The 16,287-nt window shown below is 36.0% G+C and overlaps 1 protein-coding gene and 3 non-coding genes across 4 annotated transcripts; all 4 read right to left on the bottom strand.

Moving 5' to 3' along the window:
- Positions 1 to 428: 428 nt before the first annotated feature.
- Positions 429 to 501, bottom strand: TRNAR-CCU (transfer RNA arginine (anticodon CCU)). The gene has a single exon. It is a non-coding gene; the product is annotated as a tRNA-Arg (tRNA).
- A 3,073-nt stretch (positions 502 to 3,574) lies between these two features.
- On the bottom strand, positions 3,575 to 3,647 carry TRNAR-CCU (transfer RNA arginine (anticodon CCU)). Its single transcript has one exon. It is a non-coding gene; the product is annotated as a tRNA-Arg (tRNA).
- A 590-nt stretch (positions 3,648 to 4,237) lies between these two features.
- On the bottom strand, positions 4,238 to 4,310 carry TRNAR-CCU (transfer RNA arginine (anticodon CCU)). The gene has a single exon. It is a non-coding gene; the product is annotated as a tRNA-Arg (tRNA).
- Positions 4,311 to 7,687: 3,377 nt separating this feature from the next.
- On the bottom strand, positions 7,688 to 16,287 carry LOC129270349 (cytochrome P450 2C26-like). Its single transcript, XM_064106059.1, has 6 exons — positions 16,054 to 16,287; positions 13,251 to 13,461; positions 11,931 to 12,262; positions 9,305 to 9,538; positions 8,665 to 9,004; positions 7,688 to 8,157 (listed from the first exon to the last, which is right to left on the bottom strand). Exons 1-6 carry the CDS (start codon positions 16,285 to 16,287, stop codon positions 7,976 to 7,978), a joined length of 1,533 nt encoding a protein of 510 aa, XP_063962129.1. The 3' UTR covers positions 7,688 to 7,975.

The following is a 16,287-nucleotide window of genomic DNA, read 5'->3' as shown; positions in this document are numbered from 1 at the left end:
CCCACCCCTGCGATATGCAGTTTATCATCAAAGGGTTAAATGGTTAATGAATAGATGATGGATGGATGGATGGATGGATGAATGAATGAATGAATGAATGAATGAATGAATGAATGAATGAATGAATGAATGAATGAATGAATGAATGAATGAATGAATGAACGAATGAAGTGTATTATCTCGCCACGCTCTAAAGAAACCCGTCAGAAACCTATGAGAATGGAATCAAATAATAAGAATAGTGAATCACCTTTTGATATTTTTTGGCATTAATCGAGATATCACAATGGGCATCTAAAATGAGAGGAAATACTCTCTCTCTCTATCTCTCTCTCTCTCTCTCTCTTTAACCTCCTGCAAAGTACTGGAAATTCAATCCGGGAATTCAATATGGCAATTAATAAAAGTTACAGCTCATGGCCTGTTTTCACCTCCGGTGGGACTCGAACCCACAATCCCCGGTTTAGGAGACCGATGCCTTATCCATTAGGCCACGGAGGCATATTCTACAAGTGATCTTTAGGCTATAATTTCCCTACGATTGTATCATGATGGATGGCAGGCGTTATGCCTCGTATTGATGGTTTAAAGGGAAATCTTACAAGAAATCGCTATTAATGCATTTAGTGAATTTTTTTATCAATGTCTTTGTTGTCATCACAGCATACTCCCCATTCAGTGATTGTTCTCTCAACATAGATGAAATTTCCTAATACAAATATTGGTAGGGGTGGGCAAATAAAACCTTTTTTGGGAAATTCAATTTCAAACGGGTGGATTCTATGGCCATTTTTGCTGCTGAGCCCAAATCCGACAACCATTTTGACCTACGATGTAGTTCTATATTGGTTCCAAGCGATTTTTCAAAATGGCCGCCAAATTCCTTCCAAATCAGTGTTTTAACAGGCAAATAAAATTGCTCCCAAATTACAATTTTTGTACATAGAACCTTGATTATCTGTTCATCTGTAGTTTTATATATGTCTAAATACATGTTTTCATGGCCACTGAGTCCAACAATAGATAAAACATACATGTTTTGGTCTTTTGTACAGTCATTTTCAGTCAAAATCACATTTTCTGTATTTTTTGGTCAACATTACTAAATACAGACTGCAAATATTAATGTAACTACAGCTTGTAATTTGTCTATAACCTTGTTTTTTATTGTGATTTGGTAGACAGTTTCAAATATCAATTATATTGTCTGAATTAAAAGAATCGTACCCCAAGTGATAATACACAGACAGGCATTGTTGCTATTATCATGATTGTTGTCTGATTTTCAGTATAGTCAGTTTTGGGAGTCTGACTCTTAGCAAGTCTATATCTTACCTATAATTAGCCTGCATACATTATATCTATATCTTCTTAAACTCAACTTGCATGAACATGAAGGATAAAGGGAAATTTTCATTCTTATTCATGTTTTGTCTACAGTATCCTTATCACCTATTTTTATTGAAGCCCACCAGTTCCATCATCATTATCATGGGGAATATGACAAGATAACCCATCATTATGTAGATACGTATAAAACAGCATGTGAAACATTCATTCTGAATAATTATAGAGACTGTTAATTTGTTGATATAAACTAAATTGATGAAATATTTTGATTAAATATCAGAATAGAAACTCCCAAGCAAGTACTGAATCTATTGGGTATATGAACCCTTTAAATGTTGGTACTGAATTGATATCTTCTGCCACCCAGGTTTTCATGAAAAAAACTTGTCAGGAGTTTATCAGACAATTGCTGTTTTATCTGACAGTTAACACGGTAACAGTGAGTCTCAATTATTCTTAAGGAAAGTTGTCAGACTTGACAACTTGTGGGATGGAAATGTTAATGAAATGTTCCCCACAATGCTATACATGTAGGCTCAAAGTATGTATTCTGTATATTTTTCAAAATCTTGTTTTTTTTTCTTGTTTTTTATTAACACCATGACGATGCTTCTTATCTCTTACATATGCTAATATTTGAACTCAGCATTCTTGAAAATATTTAAAAAGATAAATTGCACACCCCTTTTATGCCGTTCAATATGAAAATAGTGCCAAAATGTTATTTTTGTGAAAACAGCGGGAAATTGTTTTCCCTAATGTTCGACAACGTAAAATATGTACACTGGTCCTCTGGTATTTTTTTTCATTCTTTTATAAATGATGTGGAGATACTCTGCGAAAGACTGAAAATTTCCACATATACAGTATATATATATACAGCAATAGTTGCATGACATGTATGCGTGTGAAATCCTGTATTGTATTCATTTATTTATCATTATTTTTTTTTTTCGGGTGGGTGGGTCATATTTGACGATAATCCACTAAAATACACATTCTTTTAATGCAGACAAAACAATTGATGTATTTGTAACTAACAAATAGCAAGAAAAAAAAGGTTATAGCCAGATTACAAGCTGTAGTTGCATATTTGCAGTCTGTTTTCAGTAATTTTTACCAAAAATTACAGAAAATAGGATTTTTAAAAATTAAAAATGACAGTATAAAATCCCAAAACATGTCCGTTTTATCTATTGTTGCACCCAGTGGCCATGAAACAAATATTTAGACATAACAAACTGTAAATGAATAGATAATTGAGGTTTTATGTATATAAATTGTGATTTGGAGGCAATTTTTACAAAAAATGACCCCAAAATGCAGTTTTTTCTCCAAAAAAAATCGCCATTTTAAATGACTCAACTTATCTGTATCATGTATTTTGTGCTAATTGACCATGAAAACATATATTTAGACATATTGCGAGCCTCATTTGTATAAACATTTAAGGATTTACCTGTTAAAACACTGATTTGGAATGAATTTGGCGGCCATTTCGAAAAATCGCTTGGAACCAATATAAAACTACATCGTAGGTCAAAATGGTTGTCGGATTTGGGCTCAGCAGCAAAAATGGCCATAGAATCCACCCGTTTAAAAAAAAAATTGTCATTTGCCCACCCCTAATATTGGATCAGTTCTTATTGCCATTAAAAGGGGAAGTTCACCCAGATGATAAAAGTACAAGTAAACAAAATTATTAGATATTCGATATTGGTGAAGGTTCGATGAAAATCCATCAAAGAATGAGGAAGTTCTGGGTCTTTTGATTTAGGACTCCATATGCAATTAAGCAACTTCTACTATTATGTAATATAAATGCCATAAAATGATTTTTAATGGAACATGATGAACGAAAACATTTTTCATGTGTGAAATCATAAATCACCCACAGGACAGGAGATGCAAAGAAAACATGAACGTGGGTTTACAGGGTAAAGGAATGTTCGAATAGTTGTTAAAAAGCCCAAACAAATCCTGGAAAGATGTAAGTTTATGGGATGGCCTGAAGAAACTTGTCAGAAACCCACCAAGATGTAAAATACCGTCAATAGAGAATCACCTATCAATATCTTTGGATTTTTTTTTCGAGAAAATAAATTGAATTACCGTAGTAGGAATTTAAAATGAAAATACATTCTTAGTGATGTGATTTTTTTTTTCTTATTTGTCACTGATGATGGCAAATCAAAACAAAAAAGACCTTGCTATTGTCCCATTTCACCTCCGGTGGGGCTCGAACCCACAATCCCCGGTTTAGGAGACCGATGCCGTATCCATTAGGCCACGGAGGCAGATATCTAACGTGTGATTTTTAGCCAATCATTATCCTATGATAAAAACAATCGTTCGGTCGTTATCACTTAACTCATCTTCCCGCCATCTCTCTCTCTTTAAAGATATCTTCTCCATTCTCTCCTTTCCTGTTTTTTTGTTTGTTTTTAATTTGTGACTCCATATGCAATTAAGCAACTTCTAATATCATGTAATATAAATGCCATAAAATAATTTTCAATGGAACATGATGAACGAAAGTATTTTTCTTGTGTGAAATTATAAATCACCCACAGGACAGGAGATGCAAAGAAAACATAAACATGGGTTTACAGGGTAAAGGTATGCCCGAATAGTTGTTAAAAAAAAATCCTGGAAAGATGTAAGTTTATGGGATGGCCTAAAGAAACTTGACAGAAACCCACCAAGATGTGAAATACCGACAGTAGAGAATCACCTATCAATATCTTTGGATTTCTTTTCGAGAAAATGAATTGAATTACCGTAATATAGGAATTTAAAATGAAAGGACATTCTTAGTAATGTGATTTTTTTATTAGTCACTAACGATGGCAAATCAAAGCAAAAAGACTTTGCTCTTGTCCCATTTCACCTCCGGTGGGACTCGAACCCACAATCCCCGGTTTAGGAGACCGATGCCGTATCCATTAGGCCACGGAGGCAGATATCTAACGCTTGATTTTTAGCCAATCATTTTCTTATGATAGAAACAATCGTTCTGTCGTCATCACTTAACTCATCTTCCCGCCATCTCTCTCTCTCTCTCTCTTTAATGATATCATCTCCGGTCGGAGATGTACAGTGATGTAGCACTAATATGGATTGGCATTAACCTATAATCATAATAATTATCAAATTATAATAATCAGTATGTAACGAACTTAAAGTAATTTGATTATAGTCATTGTTTTTTTATATGCCATCATTTGTGAGGTTTGTTTCTCGTGATAAACTTTTGTTTCATTCTTGGAATGTTCTCTACTATATCTTAACTACTATATCTTAACCAACTTCGAACATCCTTTTATTTTTTGCGAATTTTCTCGCCAGAGCCACCGCAGCACATAATACCCTTATCCCTCTTTCGCCGATTTCTTTTTGTTTTCCTATTTGCTCCTCGTTTTTTTTTCATATACACCTTCTTCTTATTTTTCGTCGAATTCTTAATCTTCTTCTTTTTCTCCTTCTTCTTCTTTTTCCCTTCTTCTTAACCTTAACCATACGTGGTGATCATCATCATCAGCAGCAGCATCATCATCATCATCATCATCATCATCATCATCGTCGTCGTCGTCGTCGTCACCATCATCATCATCATCATCATCATCACCACCACCATCATCATTATAATCATCACCATTACTTTGGAATAATCAAGAGCGCTATACCAGCACTCTCACTATCGACTATTGCTGTTGCTTTCATTTTTATTATAAGGGCCTACTATACAATTATTATATATTGTAATTGCAACCGGAGTATAATTTCCGCTCGATTAAAGATGTTTTAGAATTCCTCCATCATTGTCATTATCATTACTGTTATACTACAACTATCATTGTATTCATCATATTCATAATCATAACTACAAATACTGCAATTAAGCATCATATAATTGGTGTGGTAATTGACATTACTATCACCATAAAAACGTTATCTTCAGAACAATAGTAATAACGGATCATATAAAGCGTGCATTGTATACTACATTGCATTCGAGTTAATTCATTTTACCGAATCATAAGGCCTTTATTATAAACATTGCCGTCAGAAATGCATGTCGTCCTGTACTTCGGTCACCTTATTTCCATTTTTTTTGTTATCATTTCTTTTTTTTCTTTTAAAATATTTTTTCTATTATATTTATCACATTTTAATTTCCCATTTTATAATATTGTATATTTGTACATTTGTACAATCGAATGAATTTCCACATTTAGTTAATTGTTATTACTTTGCCTTTTCTCAATTGCTTGATATAAATTATTTCTTCAACTCGCTATAGGGGATCCACGCTCTACAAGCAATGCTTTTTAGTGGATCCCCTCATTTCCATACACGCTTAATACTATTTCATGCAAGCTTTTGTTATATAATTATGCAAAGGTAAAATTGATCTTGAACTCATACTTTGATTTGTATCTGTATTTGATTTATATTTGTCATGGAAATGAAATAAACTTCTTGAATCTTGAATCTTGAATCAGTTTATATTCAGTAAACTTTAATAAACATCGTTGTCTTTTATCATCACTTTACCTACCGCCTGCTTTTTAACGTAACTACAATGTTTCGTGTAATGTAAATATATTGTAGTAATTCCCAAGCACGCTATAATACTAAAATATAAACCGATAACAATCATGACTATCTAAACGCATAATATATAGAGTATACATATTTCGAGCTTCAAACAATGATCACTTGTTAATGTTTGAGTTTTAAAACACGATTCCTTTCCTTTAGATTAACCGTTAAACAGCATTCACGTATTATTATATGTTTTATCTTTTAAACTTCATTATGTAGATAACGAAAAAAAATCAGTTTTATTTGTTAAACAAAAAGATATGTTTGTTCTCTTTGCTCGTGAGGTTTTGCCTACACATTTCTTAAGCAAAATGATATGAATATTAAGGCTTATCTCTCCCTCGCTATCAAGCCAGTCATTATGCTCGCTGAGATGATATTTTATGAATTGACAGAATAAATCTTTGTTAGCAATCATGTCGCTACATGACACATTTTACTAACATTTTCACAGCTGGAATTTGAGGACAAAAAAAGTGTTTTATGATCGCCCATAATTATAGATGGGAATCATATTTAAATTAATGTTAACAAAATTCGGAATTATTTACAAGGCTAGATAATTTCTTCCAGTAAAAAATGAATTTAACTCTATCTAACGGATGTTCAGCCGTATAAAGCATCATGAAATGTAATAATGGCCTCATTCATCAACAGTGCTTCCATGCACCGAAGAAGAATATCATGAACTCCCAAAACTCCCTTAGATTTCACAAAATATCCTAAAATCGTTTTCTTTATTTTCTCTAATTTTAATCGAATTCTAGGATTAAAGGATTAAAGCAAAACAGTATCACCACGAGCGTTCTGCACTAAGATCAACTTGCCAGTTCGAATTCTGCGAACGGGTGTATAAAAAATTTCAGAGCTCACTGATCATGAGATCAAAATGTTGCTTTATATTTTTGTGTAGCTAGATCATTAAATCATTAAAGATCCTTCACATCAATGTTAGAATTATCTAATTTCTAAGAATTACTGGAAATTTAAAGACATAGAAGCACTATATAAACATGTATGCTGGAAAGAACATAATATACCCAAAGTGTGACAAAGTGTGGCACACAATGTGTTCCATAATGTGCTACACTATGTGTCTTACAGTGTGGCACACTATGTGTCCCACAGAGTGTCACACTATGTGTCCTACAGTGTGTCACACTATGTGTCCCACAGAGTGTCACACTCTGTGTCCCACAGAGTGTCACACTATGTGTCCTACAGTGTGTCACACTATGTGTCCCACAGAGTGTCACACTATTTTCCACATTGTGTGTTACACAATGTACCCCACAGTGTGTCACACTATGTGTCCCACAGAGTATCACACTATTTTCCACATTGTGTGTTACACAATGTACCCCGCAGTGTGTAACACTATGTGTCCCACAGTGTGTCACACTATGTGTCCAACAGAGTGTCACACTATGTGTCCCACGGAGTGTCACACTCACACTATTTTCCACATTGTGTGTTACACAAAGTACCCCGCAGTGTGTCGCGCTTTGTGTCCCACAGAGTGTCACACTATGTGTCCCACAGAGTGTCACACTATTTTCCACATTGTGTGTTACACAATGTACCCCCACAGTGGTTTACACTATGTGCTCAACAGTGTGTTACACACACACCACAACGGTGTGTCACACTATTAACCATACAGTTTGTTACACTATTTTCAATACAGTGTGTTACACTAAGTTCCATACATTGTCACACTATGTGTTCCATAGTGTGTTCCACTATGTGTTACACAGTGTGTTACTCAGACCCGCAGTGTGTTACTCTGTGTTCCACACAGTGTGTTACGAAATGTAACACAGTGTGTCACACTGTGTGCCACATAGTGTGTAACACTACGTGCCCCACCGTGTGACACATATTATGAAGTTATCTATATGGTGTTAAATTATAGCATTTTAACAGTGTGAGTCACATCTTAATGTTAACACACTATGTTACACTGTGTTTTTTCCAGCAGGCTAGGCCAATCAATCCAATGGCAATGTTGGTTCCCTTAAAGAATTGGATCAAACTTTGCTTGGTATTCTGGTGGCTTCATGAACAGTGCACTGTAAACCTCATTGATGTTAACATTCACACTCGGCATCAGAGACATCCTGAAGTTCTGAACTAGTCGTACAGTAGTCTTGAAGAAAATATTTCGGGCGAGTAACTCACCGGGGCAAGATCTCCTTCCTAAATATTTATGAGAGAGAATAAAAGAGAGGGAGGGAAGGGGGGAGGGGGGTGAGAGGGGCAGACAGACAGAGGTGATAAATCGGTTACATATACCGATAAAAAATATTTAAAACCTGCTTTTCATAGTAATTGTTATCAATGTGTAACCATTGTACCATTATCATTTTTTTTCATTTGATCGAATATAGGACTAAAATGATCTGGGTTGGTACTTTTATAAATCACAGCATTAGTCACCTGATCAATATCTTTGGCAAAGTCATCAAACAATTTAAGCATGGGTATTTTCGATTAGTGTTATTCAATGAGTATTACATTGGAATGAGAGACAGACGCAAAATAAGTTTCCTGGACAAAGGATCCACACCCTACTTGGTATGTGGAGTGATGAGGTTTGATGTAATCATTTACTTTGACTTAATGTAGCTCAAATAAACATTTAGGGAAAGACATTGGTTTACTGAAAATAGATATTCCTGTTTGCGAAGAGAAAGAGAGACCTACCAGTGGAGAATGAAACAACTCGGGTGGCATTGGCAGATCCAGAATCAAACGTAAGGTCCCCGTCGTTCAATTGCAGAAACCTTGTGGTGTTGAAGACTTCAGGGCTCTTCCAGTAGAGGGGGTCGTTGTGTATAGAGTAGATGTTAGGTAGGATCCTTGTATCCTTGTTGATATCGAAGCCACCTATCTTCCCATCAGCGGAAGCCACGTGTGTTACTCCAAGAGGAACCAATGGATGAAACCTGTAAATCTCGTAGATGAAGGACATTGTTTCCGGAAAATTCGTAAAGCGATCGTCGTAATTTACGTTGTCTTCAAACTTCGAGATTTCTTTGCGAATCTGAGAGAAGAAAACAAATTCATGCAAATTGTATAGGATCAATTTCTCATTCCTTATTACGATTATATATATACATTTGGTCTTTGGACAATAATTTGAATGTTGATTTGATTTGGTATAGTGATCGATGGCGAATCGAAGCTATAGGTATACCCCGTACCGCATGAAAGGCTGAAGTCCCCCATCAGCCTTCTTTTTTTCTTTTTTTGTAATTATCTTCTTATAATTATGGTCAGAATAGTCTTATTTTTTATAATCAAATCTCTGTTAGTATAAGAAATATCTTTCTATCTTAATTACCCTGTCTTGGAGGTTCTGATCTTCGGCAAGGCGATAGATGATAAAAGCGAGGCCCACTCCAATGTTAGTCCTTCCTCCAACAAACAGGTCCATCATGTGACGCCAAACATCCTCAGGTCGGGCAATAGGGGATTCAAGGTTGTTGATGTAATCGTGATACAATCCGACAAGAGATTTCTTGTCACCCGCGGAAGCTGCCGACTGATCTTGAAGATACTCTTTCACAATGTTGAGCTGAAATGAGAGCAATAATACCTTACGTATTCTTTTGTTGCCATTCACGTCGTTAAGTCTGAGCTTCGCTAAGTATGTTAAAACGTGTTAGTATGTCTGTTTTCGAGGCATTTATTTTACTTTCCCTATAACAAAATCATTCTTTTCATGTAACGCCGTATATTACAGTGGCATATTAATCTACCGGGCAAATATTGTAGTTACGCCCTTTCTTTATCCAATATTGCTCTAATTATCACCATTATGTAGCAAAAGTCGAAGCGAATAAGCGTGGAAATTCACCTCAAACTTCAATCTGCAAAAGAAATCTTTACAAACTTTTTCCATGGAACTAGAAAAGGGGCAGTTGAATTCATGAAAATAAACATATTTACAAACAAGCTTCTTTTTTTCATAAATTTTAAAATTGGGAATAAAATTAACGAAGTCCTTGACAAAATAATACTGAATGCCTAATTTCATTAAAAACCTTACTGATGGTTTTAAAATGTTACAAGATCCTGGAAAGACAAATATTCATGTGAATAAGTGAAGCGACCATGCTCTGGAAAATTATGGCGTTTTTATTTTAAAACCTCAATTGTTTCATTTGTGGGTAGTTAACCTTATTATTTGAAGTTTGATTTTCCTTAATTTGAACGTTTTTCCTTTTTTTTTTTTTTTTTTTTTTTTTTTGCGTTTTCTGCGACCACTCAATCGCTTCCTTACGGGATTCCTTTCAAATTAATGTTAACCTCTACTAATGCTGCTAACTATAGATCACGCCTTTAAAAATGTACTTTTGTTTCAGAACTATCACAGCGGCGTGAAATTAAGCAATCCTTAAAAGGATTTATACGAGTAAGCAGCCAACTATACAAGTGGGGCTTTCATGGATGTCCTCATCTTCGATTGAGAGAACTGCAAATGTTTTAAATACCCCCCCCCCTTAGTTCCTCTTTTGTTTGCTTCCTTCTTTTGCACCCACCAGTGGTGTAATGACTAAAAATAGATGGGGACATGATATGGCGTTTGGGGGCAAAAAGTTCTTAAATGTCGCGAGCGAGTGAAAAATTTGGCATTTTTAAATAAAACAGTATTCTAATTGTGATAGATTATGTCATGCTTTTTATGAATATGTTCAGGTTCCGCTGTCTTTAATTTCCCTCTTTTCATTCTTTTTCTTTCTTTTCTTAGTCGTATAACATATTTTTGGGGAGGGCATAGCCTTCCAAGCCCCCCCCCCCCTCCCCCTCCTCCCCCGCCGTGTAAACGCCAGTGGCTCCAGCTCAAAGTACCCCTACGTAAAAATATTGGGTAACAAAATATTAATCCTATAGGGATGCCAATGAGTATATTAATCAATTCAGATCATATTAATTGATTAAGGATATGATATGGAAAAATATATAAATATAGGTCGATGACCCAATGTGAACCTATTTCTATAAATATTTGGTTTATTAAATATTTAAAGATTGAAGGAGAATGAAACCTTAATTTGGAACAAGATAGCTTGTGTGAAAACAGAAAAATCAAAGAAACAGATCAACGAAAGTTTGAGAAAAATCGGAAAAATAATGAGAAAGTTATGAGCATTTGAAAATTGCGATCACTAATGCTATGGAGATCCTCAAATTGGCAATGCGACAAAGATGTGTGATGTCACTTGTGAACAACTCTCCCCATTATATACCCTAGTGTATATTTCACTTAAATTGCCTCTTTTATCAAATCTATCGGTAGATCATGTGTTCTTTCTAAAGGAGGGCATGTAATACAGATATTTAAAGAATACATCATGGATAAAGAGTTTGTATCACCATAAGAAAAATAAAGAAGAGACATTTTGAGGGTATTTTATAGTCCATCAAAGGGAAAGTAGCTCACATGTGACATCACACATCCTTGTCTCATTGCCAATGAGAGGATCACCATAGCATTAGTGATTGCAATATTCAAATGCTCAGAACTTTCTCATTATTTGTCGGATTTTTCTCAAACTTTATTTGTTCTTATTCTTTGATTTTTCTGTTTCGACACAAGCCTACTTGTTCCAAAGGTTTCATTTCCCTTTAATTTCCGTCTTCGCCTTTCCAAATAATATTCCTATTCCGGCTTCCGTACCTTATACTTTGGTATCGTTTGTCGGGGAAAATACTTACAAAGTTCTGCTTTATTACTTTACTAATACTCCTTAGTAAAACTATTTGCATAAAAAAAAAGATAAGTATAGCGCCAATCAGCTGGCAAACTTCGTCAGAACAACCAAGAAAGGGTCATCAAATGTTAGGAGCACCCCCTCCCCTTTCTATCGACGCACGCTAGAGATATCCCTTTTTTCTTTTGCTATAATATTTTGAACGTTCATGTTTTGTTTTGTTTCTATTATTATTTGAGTATGCATAGTCACCTCCGGACTGTTGCCTGGGGTTGGGACGAACAGCTGTGGATTAAAAAGTTGTAAAGCCAAAATACTGAGATCGGAGCCGAAAGTGCCTTGTGCCAGGTCATAACTACCAACTTCGTTGAAGGTGATGCGGTGAAAGAGGTCATCGGCGTAGCCTAGCATCGGAGTGATCACTTTGGTGTAATCAGGGTTTGCTTGCAGCTGGCTTATCAAACCCGTGATGGCTGTGTTCATCCGAGGAGTGATTTCATTCCTCATGAATTCGGGATTCTTGATGTATTTGTGGACAAATGCTTGCGTTTCGTCATGAGCAGGACCATTAGCCTGAATAGAAGCTATAACGAAAAAGAGGAAAAACTGTTGATTTGCAAACAAAATATTTAATGCCATATATCTCGACATGGAATATATGCAATTAAAATCAGTGGTTCTGCTTTTGCCATTTCATAATTCACTTATGCAATGTTAAAATACTTTTTCAAATAGTTCACAATTCATTTCATATGCAGGGTGGAATAATAAGGAGCGGTGCGACCGCTTCGTACGATTTTTAAATTATGTTTTCAGGTAGTACTAAAATAGGGGAAGGGGGAGACATACGAAAAAGTCTGGGCTGTTTGACTCCATAATCTAATAGAGAGTGGCGGAATGACGTCACTTCAGATCAGTTTGCCCCGCCCATCAAAATACCATGACGCTCATCTTGCACATTTTGCAAATGAGCCAAGATTATTTAAATAATGAGAGCAAGTACTCAAATTATTTATAAGAACGCAAGCTTCAGAGTGATAATGCTGTATATTAAGCACGTTGTTGAAGTCCGTCACTCTAACAATCATTGTTTAAGCTTCTTTACAAGATTTTTTAAAATTTAAACAAGTTGTTTAACCAGTTTAAACTATTCTTTAAAGGTTAAGCACAAATTATTAGATTGACGGGTTTAAATAATGTGCTTGAAAGTTCAAACAACGTCTTTACAGTGCATTCAATGTAATGGCAAGATTCCATTGATTCAAAAGAATGATACTTACTGTCATTTTTTAATACTAAAATCGTGTTGTGAAAGGAAGTTAAGTTCCCTATTGTGTTAAGAATGAAGCCTATACATGCATCGAGTTTAAAGTTAATCTCTCTGGAAATGGCTGATGATGTCTGAAGTCTGGACCTATTACCTCCTTAAAATGTCAAAAATCATAAAAATTAAATAAACGACTCTAAAAATATAGTTTACTTCACCTGTGAAGCTAGCATCCTTACCAGTCAATGTGACCGATAAGTGACTCTAAAAATAGTTCACTTCACCTGTAAAGTTCGCATCCTTACCAGTCAATGTGAGTGGGAAATTGACGGTATTGACATCTACATCGATATCTAAAAATTCTTGTTTGTTGAATGCCTCCTGTAGATAATCAAGCTTGTTGATGAAGCACATCTTACGTCCCAACTCTGTGATGTTCAATTGAAGAAGTCCATTATCCAAACCAAGTTCGGTATTCTTTTGAGCCACCTCATAAAGCAACTTATAAGTCGGCGTCTGTATCATGATATGTTAAGAGATCCAGCAGATAAATACATTAATACTCAAACGTCTCTCATCATAACTCACTTATTCTGATGTTGTTTGAAGGTTTGCATGGTGGTATGTACAATCGCTGATGTGGTTTACGGTACACCATGTGAAGTGTTATAGAAACAGTGGATAGAAGAAGAGAAGAAATGGATAGGCGAGAAAGTGGAGATTAGAGAGTAGAGTATTCTTTCTTGAAAGTAGTCCTGAAAAGGACTGTAAACCAGGAAAGATTGATGAGTTGAGAACAGCTTGAGTAGGAGAGCTAATGAGGAGATGCTGGCTTGAGTTGGCGAGTAGAGATGATGAGTAGTAGAGAGACTCGACGTTTCGGACAGGTTGACTGTCCGTCTTCATGGGGGCATGATCTCGCGCCATTTTTCTGTAACTCAACTTAGATCAATCTGTGTCATACGGGTAAAGCATCACGGTACCAATAACTTTTTACTTTACAGTTGCTGAGTAATTTTTTTGTGTACAAAATTATTTTGTCATAATCAAGGATAGAATCATAAAATATAGATTATTTCATTTGTTCAATCAATGTAGGCCTAAGGTCAACTGTAGTGATTTAGTGATCTGTAACGATTTTCATTGCAACATCAATGAAGGAAAGAAATAAAGAAAGCACTGAACAGAATACATAAGAAATTATAAAACAAGGGTATAAGGACAATTTGACTTTCGCAATGTTTCTCAGTCACAACACTTCAATGAGATTACATGACATATACAATACATGATATGTGTATATATACAGGGACGGCGGAGCGAAGATGAAAGGGGGGCACAGCCTGAGAAAAAAGGGCACCTTTTCTTTCGAAATGACACTATCTTCAAACACAGTGGCGTAATGAACACAACATTTTGAAGGGGGCTAGATATGTCGTGTCACGTAAAATTTATAAGCTGCGAGCGAGCAAAAATTGTTACATTTTTCAAACGAAAATCCAATTTTGTGATAGATTTCGACATAGTAGAAAATGATATCATATTTTACCATTCTCTCTTTCCTTTTCCTTTTTTTTCTTGATCGTAAAAAAATAGGGGGAGCCCCCCCCCCCCCATTTTTACGCCACTGCTTATCTACCCCATTCACCTGACTCATGAATAAGGCACGTAGGATTATTCTTACATGTTTTTTCCCCCTTTGTAACTAGTAACATCTAAAAATGAGAATAATGTTTTCTTAGTGTAGTAAGGTTTCATGGTACACGCATGTATCTTTCTTGGGCAAGTGTTGGTCCTGAAAAGGACCACCACTCTGGGTGGTCCTTTTCAGGACCAACACTTGCCCAAGAAAGATACATGGTGTACCGTGAAACCTACTACACTATTCTTCGCCATGGAAACCTTCAGAAGTTACATAATGGTTTCTTGTTTCAAAGGGCACTCGTTAATAAAACGGGTCTTTCTCACAGGTGAAAGGGGCACAGAACACGTGAGGGACACTTTTCTTCGGTAAAAAGGTGCACTGATACGATAAAGCTAGGGCACCTATAAGAGGGCAAATGGGCCCTTGTTAACGGCATAAGACGGGTATGAAAGGGGCACAGAACACGTTCGTAAGGGGCAATTTTTTTGGGTAAAAGGGGGCACTGATTCGAGGAAGGGCACTTAATTAGAAGAAGGCAAGAGGGCAATTGCTCACACATAAAACGACCCTTCTAATGTGAAAGGGACACAGAACACATTCGTGAGGGGCAATTTTCTTGGGTAAAAAGGGGCACTGATTCCAGAAAGGGCACTTATACGAAGGAAAGGGGCACTTGCTCACACATCACACAAAACGGGTCCTTCTCAGGTGAAAGGGGCATAGAACACGTTCGTGAGGGGGCATATTTTGTTAAAGACTGGCACTGATACGAAAAATGTCATTGCTAACACATAAAACGGGTCCTTCTCAGATGAAAGGGGCACGGAACAAGTTCGCGAAAGGGGATTTTGGGGGGTAAGAATTGGCACTCATACGAGAAAGGGCACTTGGTAACACCTGAAATGGGTCTTCCTCAGGTGAAAGGGGCACAGTACACGTTCGTGAGGGGCATTTATCTTGCATTAAAAAAGGCACTCTTTTAGTGCTTCAAAAAGTGGGGGGTTATCTATATATATATATATATATCGCAAATAGCCCAGTTCTCTACTTTAGTAATAAAAATGCACCTATATTGATAGCAAGCATTATGATTACGACATAAAGTATGGACCTAGTCATTCAGATCTTAATTTGAAATTATTATTCTGTTTTATTTTAAAAAGGATTGGTCAACTAATCTGTTGATTTACATGTGTCCACACGCCAAAATAAATTATAAATAGATAGATAGATATATAAACAAACAAATTTATATACAGTTAAATAAATAAATTAATAAATAAACAATAAAACATCAAACAGCATTTTGGCAGTTAAACAAATTGACAATTCCATTTCTCATTTTTCCCCCTTTTGCATCAACGAATAACAACTTACTGTGGATGATCTGATTTGTTTTCAAATGACTTCATGAGGGTGCCTAACTAACGAACAATAGAAGAAATAGAAGATGGAAAACTTACCGTTGGTGGGAGGTCCTTTAGAAATAACTTTAGGAAAAGGAACCAACTTGGAGAAGGGTAAGTAGGACCTGGAGGGGGGTTTCCAGTCTTGGTCTCCTCCAAATCATGCTCGTCAGATCTACTATCGTCCGACTGGCTGTCCATGGGTTTTGGCCGGACCTTCCCACCATTGCAGCTTGTGGTAATTATCATCACCATCAGCCCAAAGAGCAACGCTGTCCAATGGCGAGACAT

The sequence above is a fragment of the Lytechinus pictus genome, chromosome 10 (assembly GCF_037042905.1).
Source record: "Lytechinus pictus isolate F3 Inbred chromosome 10, Lp3.0, whole genome shotgun sequence".
NCBI classification, from domain to species: domain Eukaryota; kingdom Metazoa; phylum Echinodermata; class Echinoidea; order Temnopleuroida; family Toxopneustidae; genus Lytechinus; species Lytechinus pictus.
The sequence above is the reverse complement of the archived record's forward strand: the minus strand, read 5'-3'. Positions and strand labels throughout refer to the sequence as shown.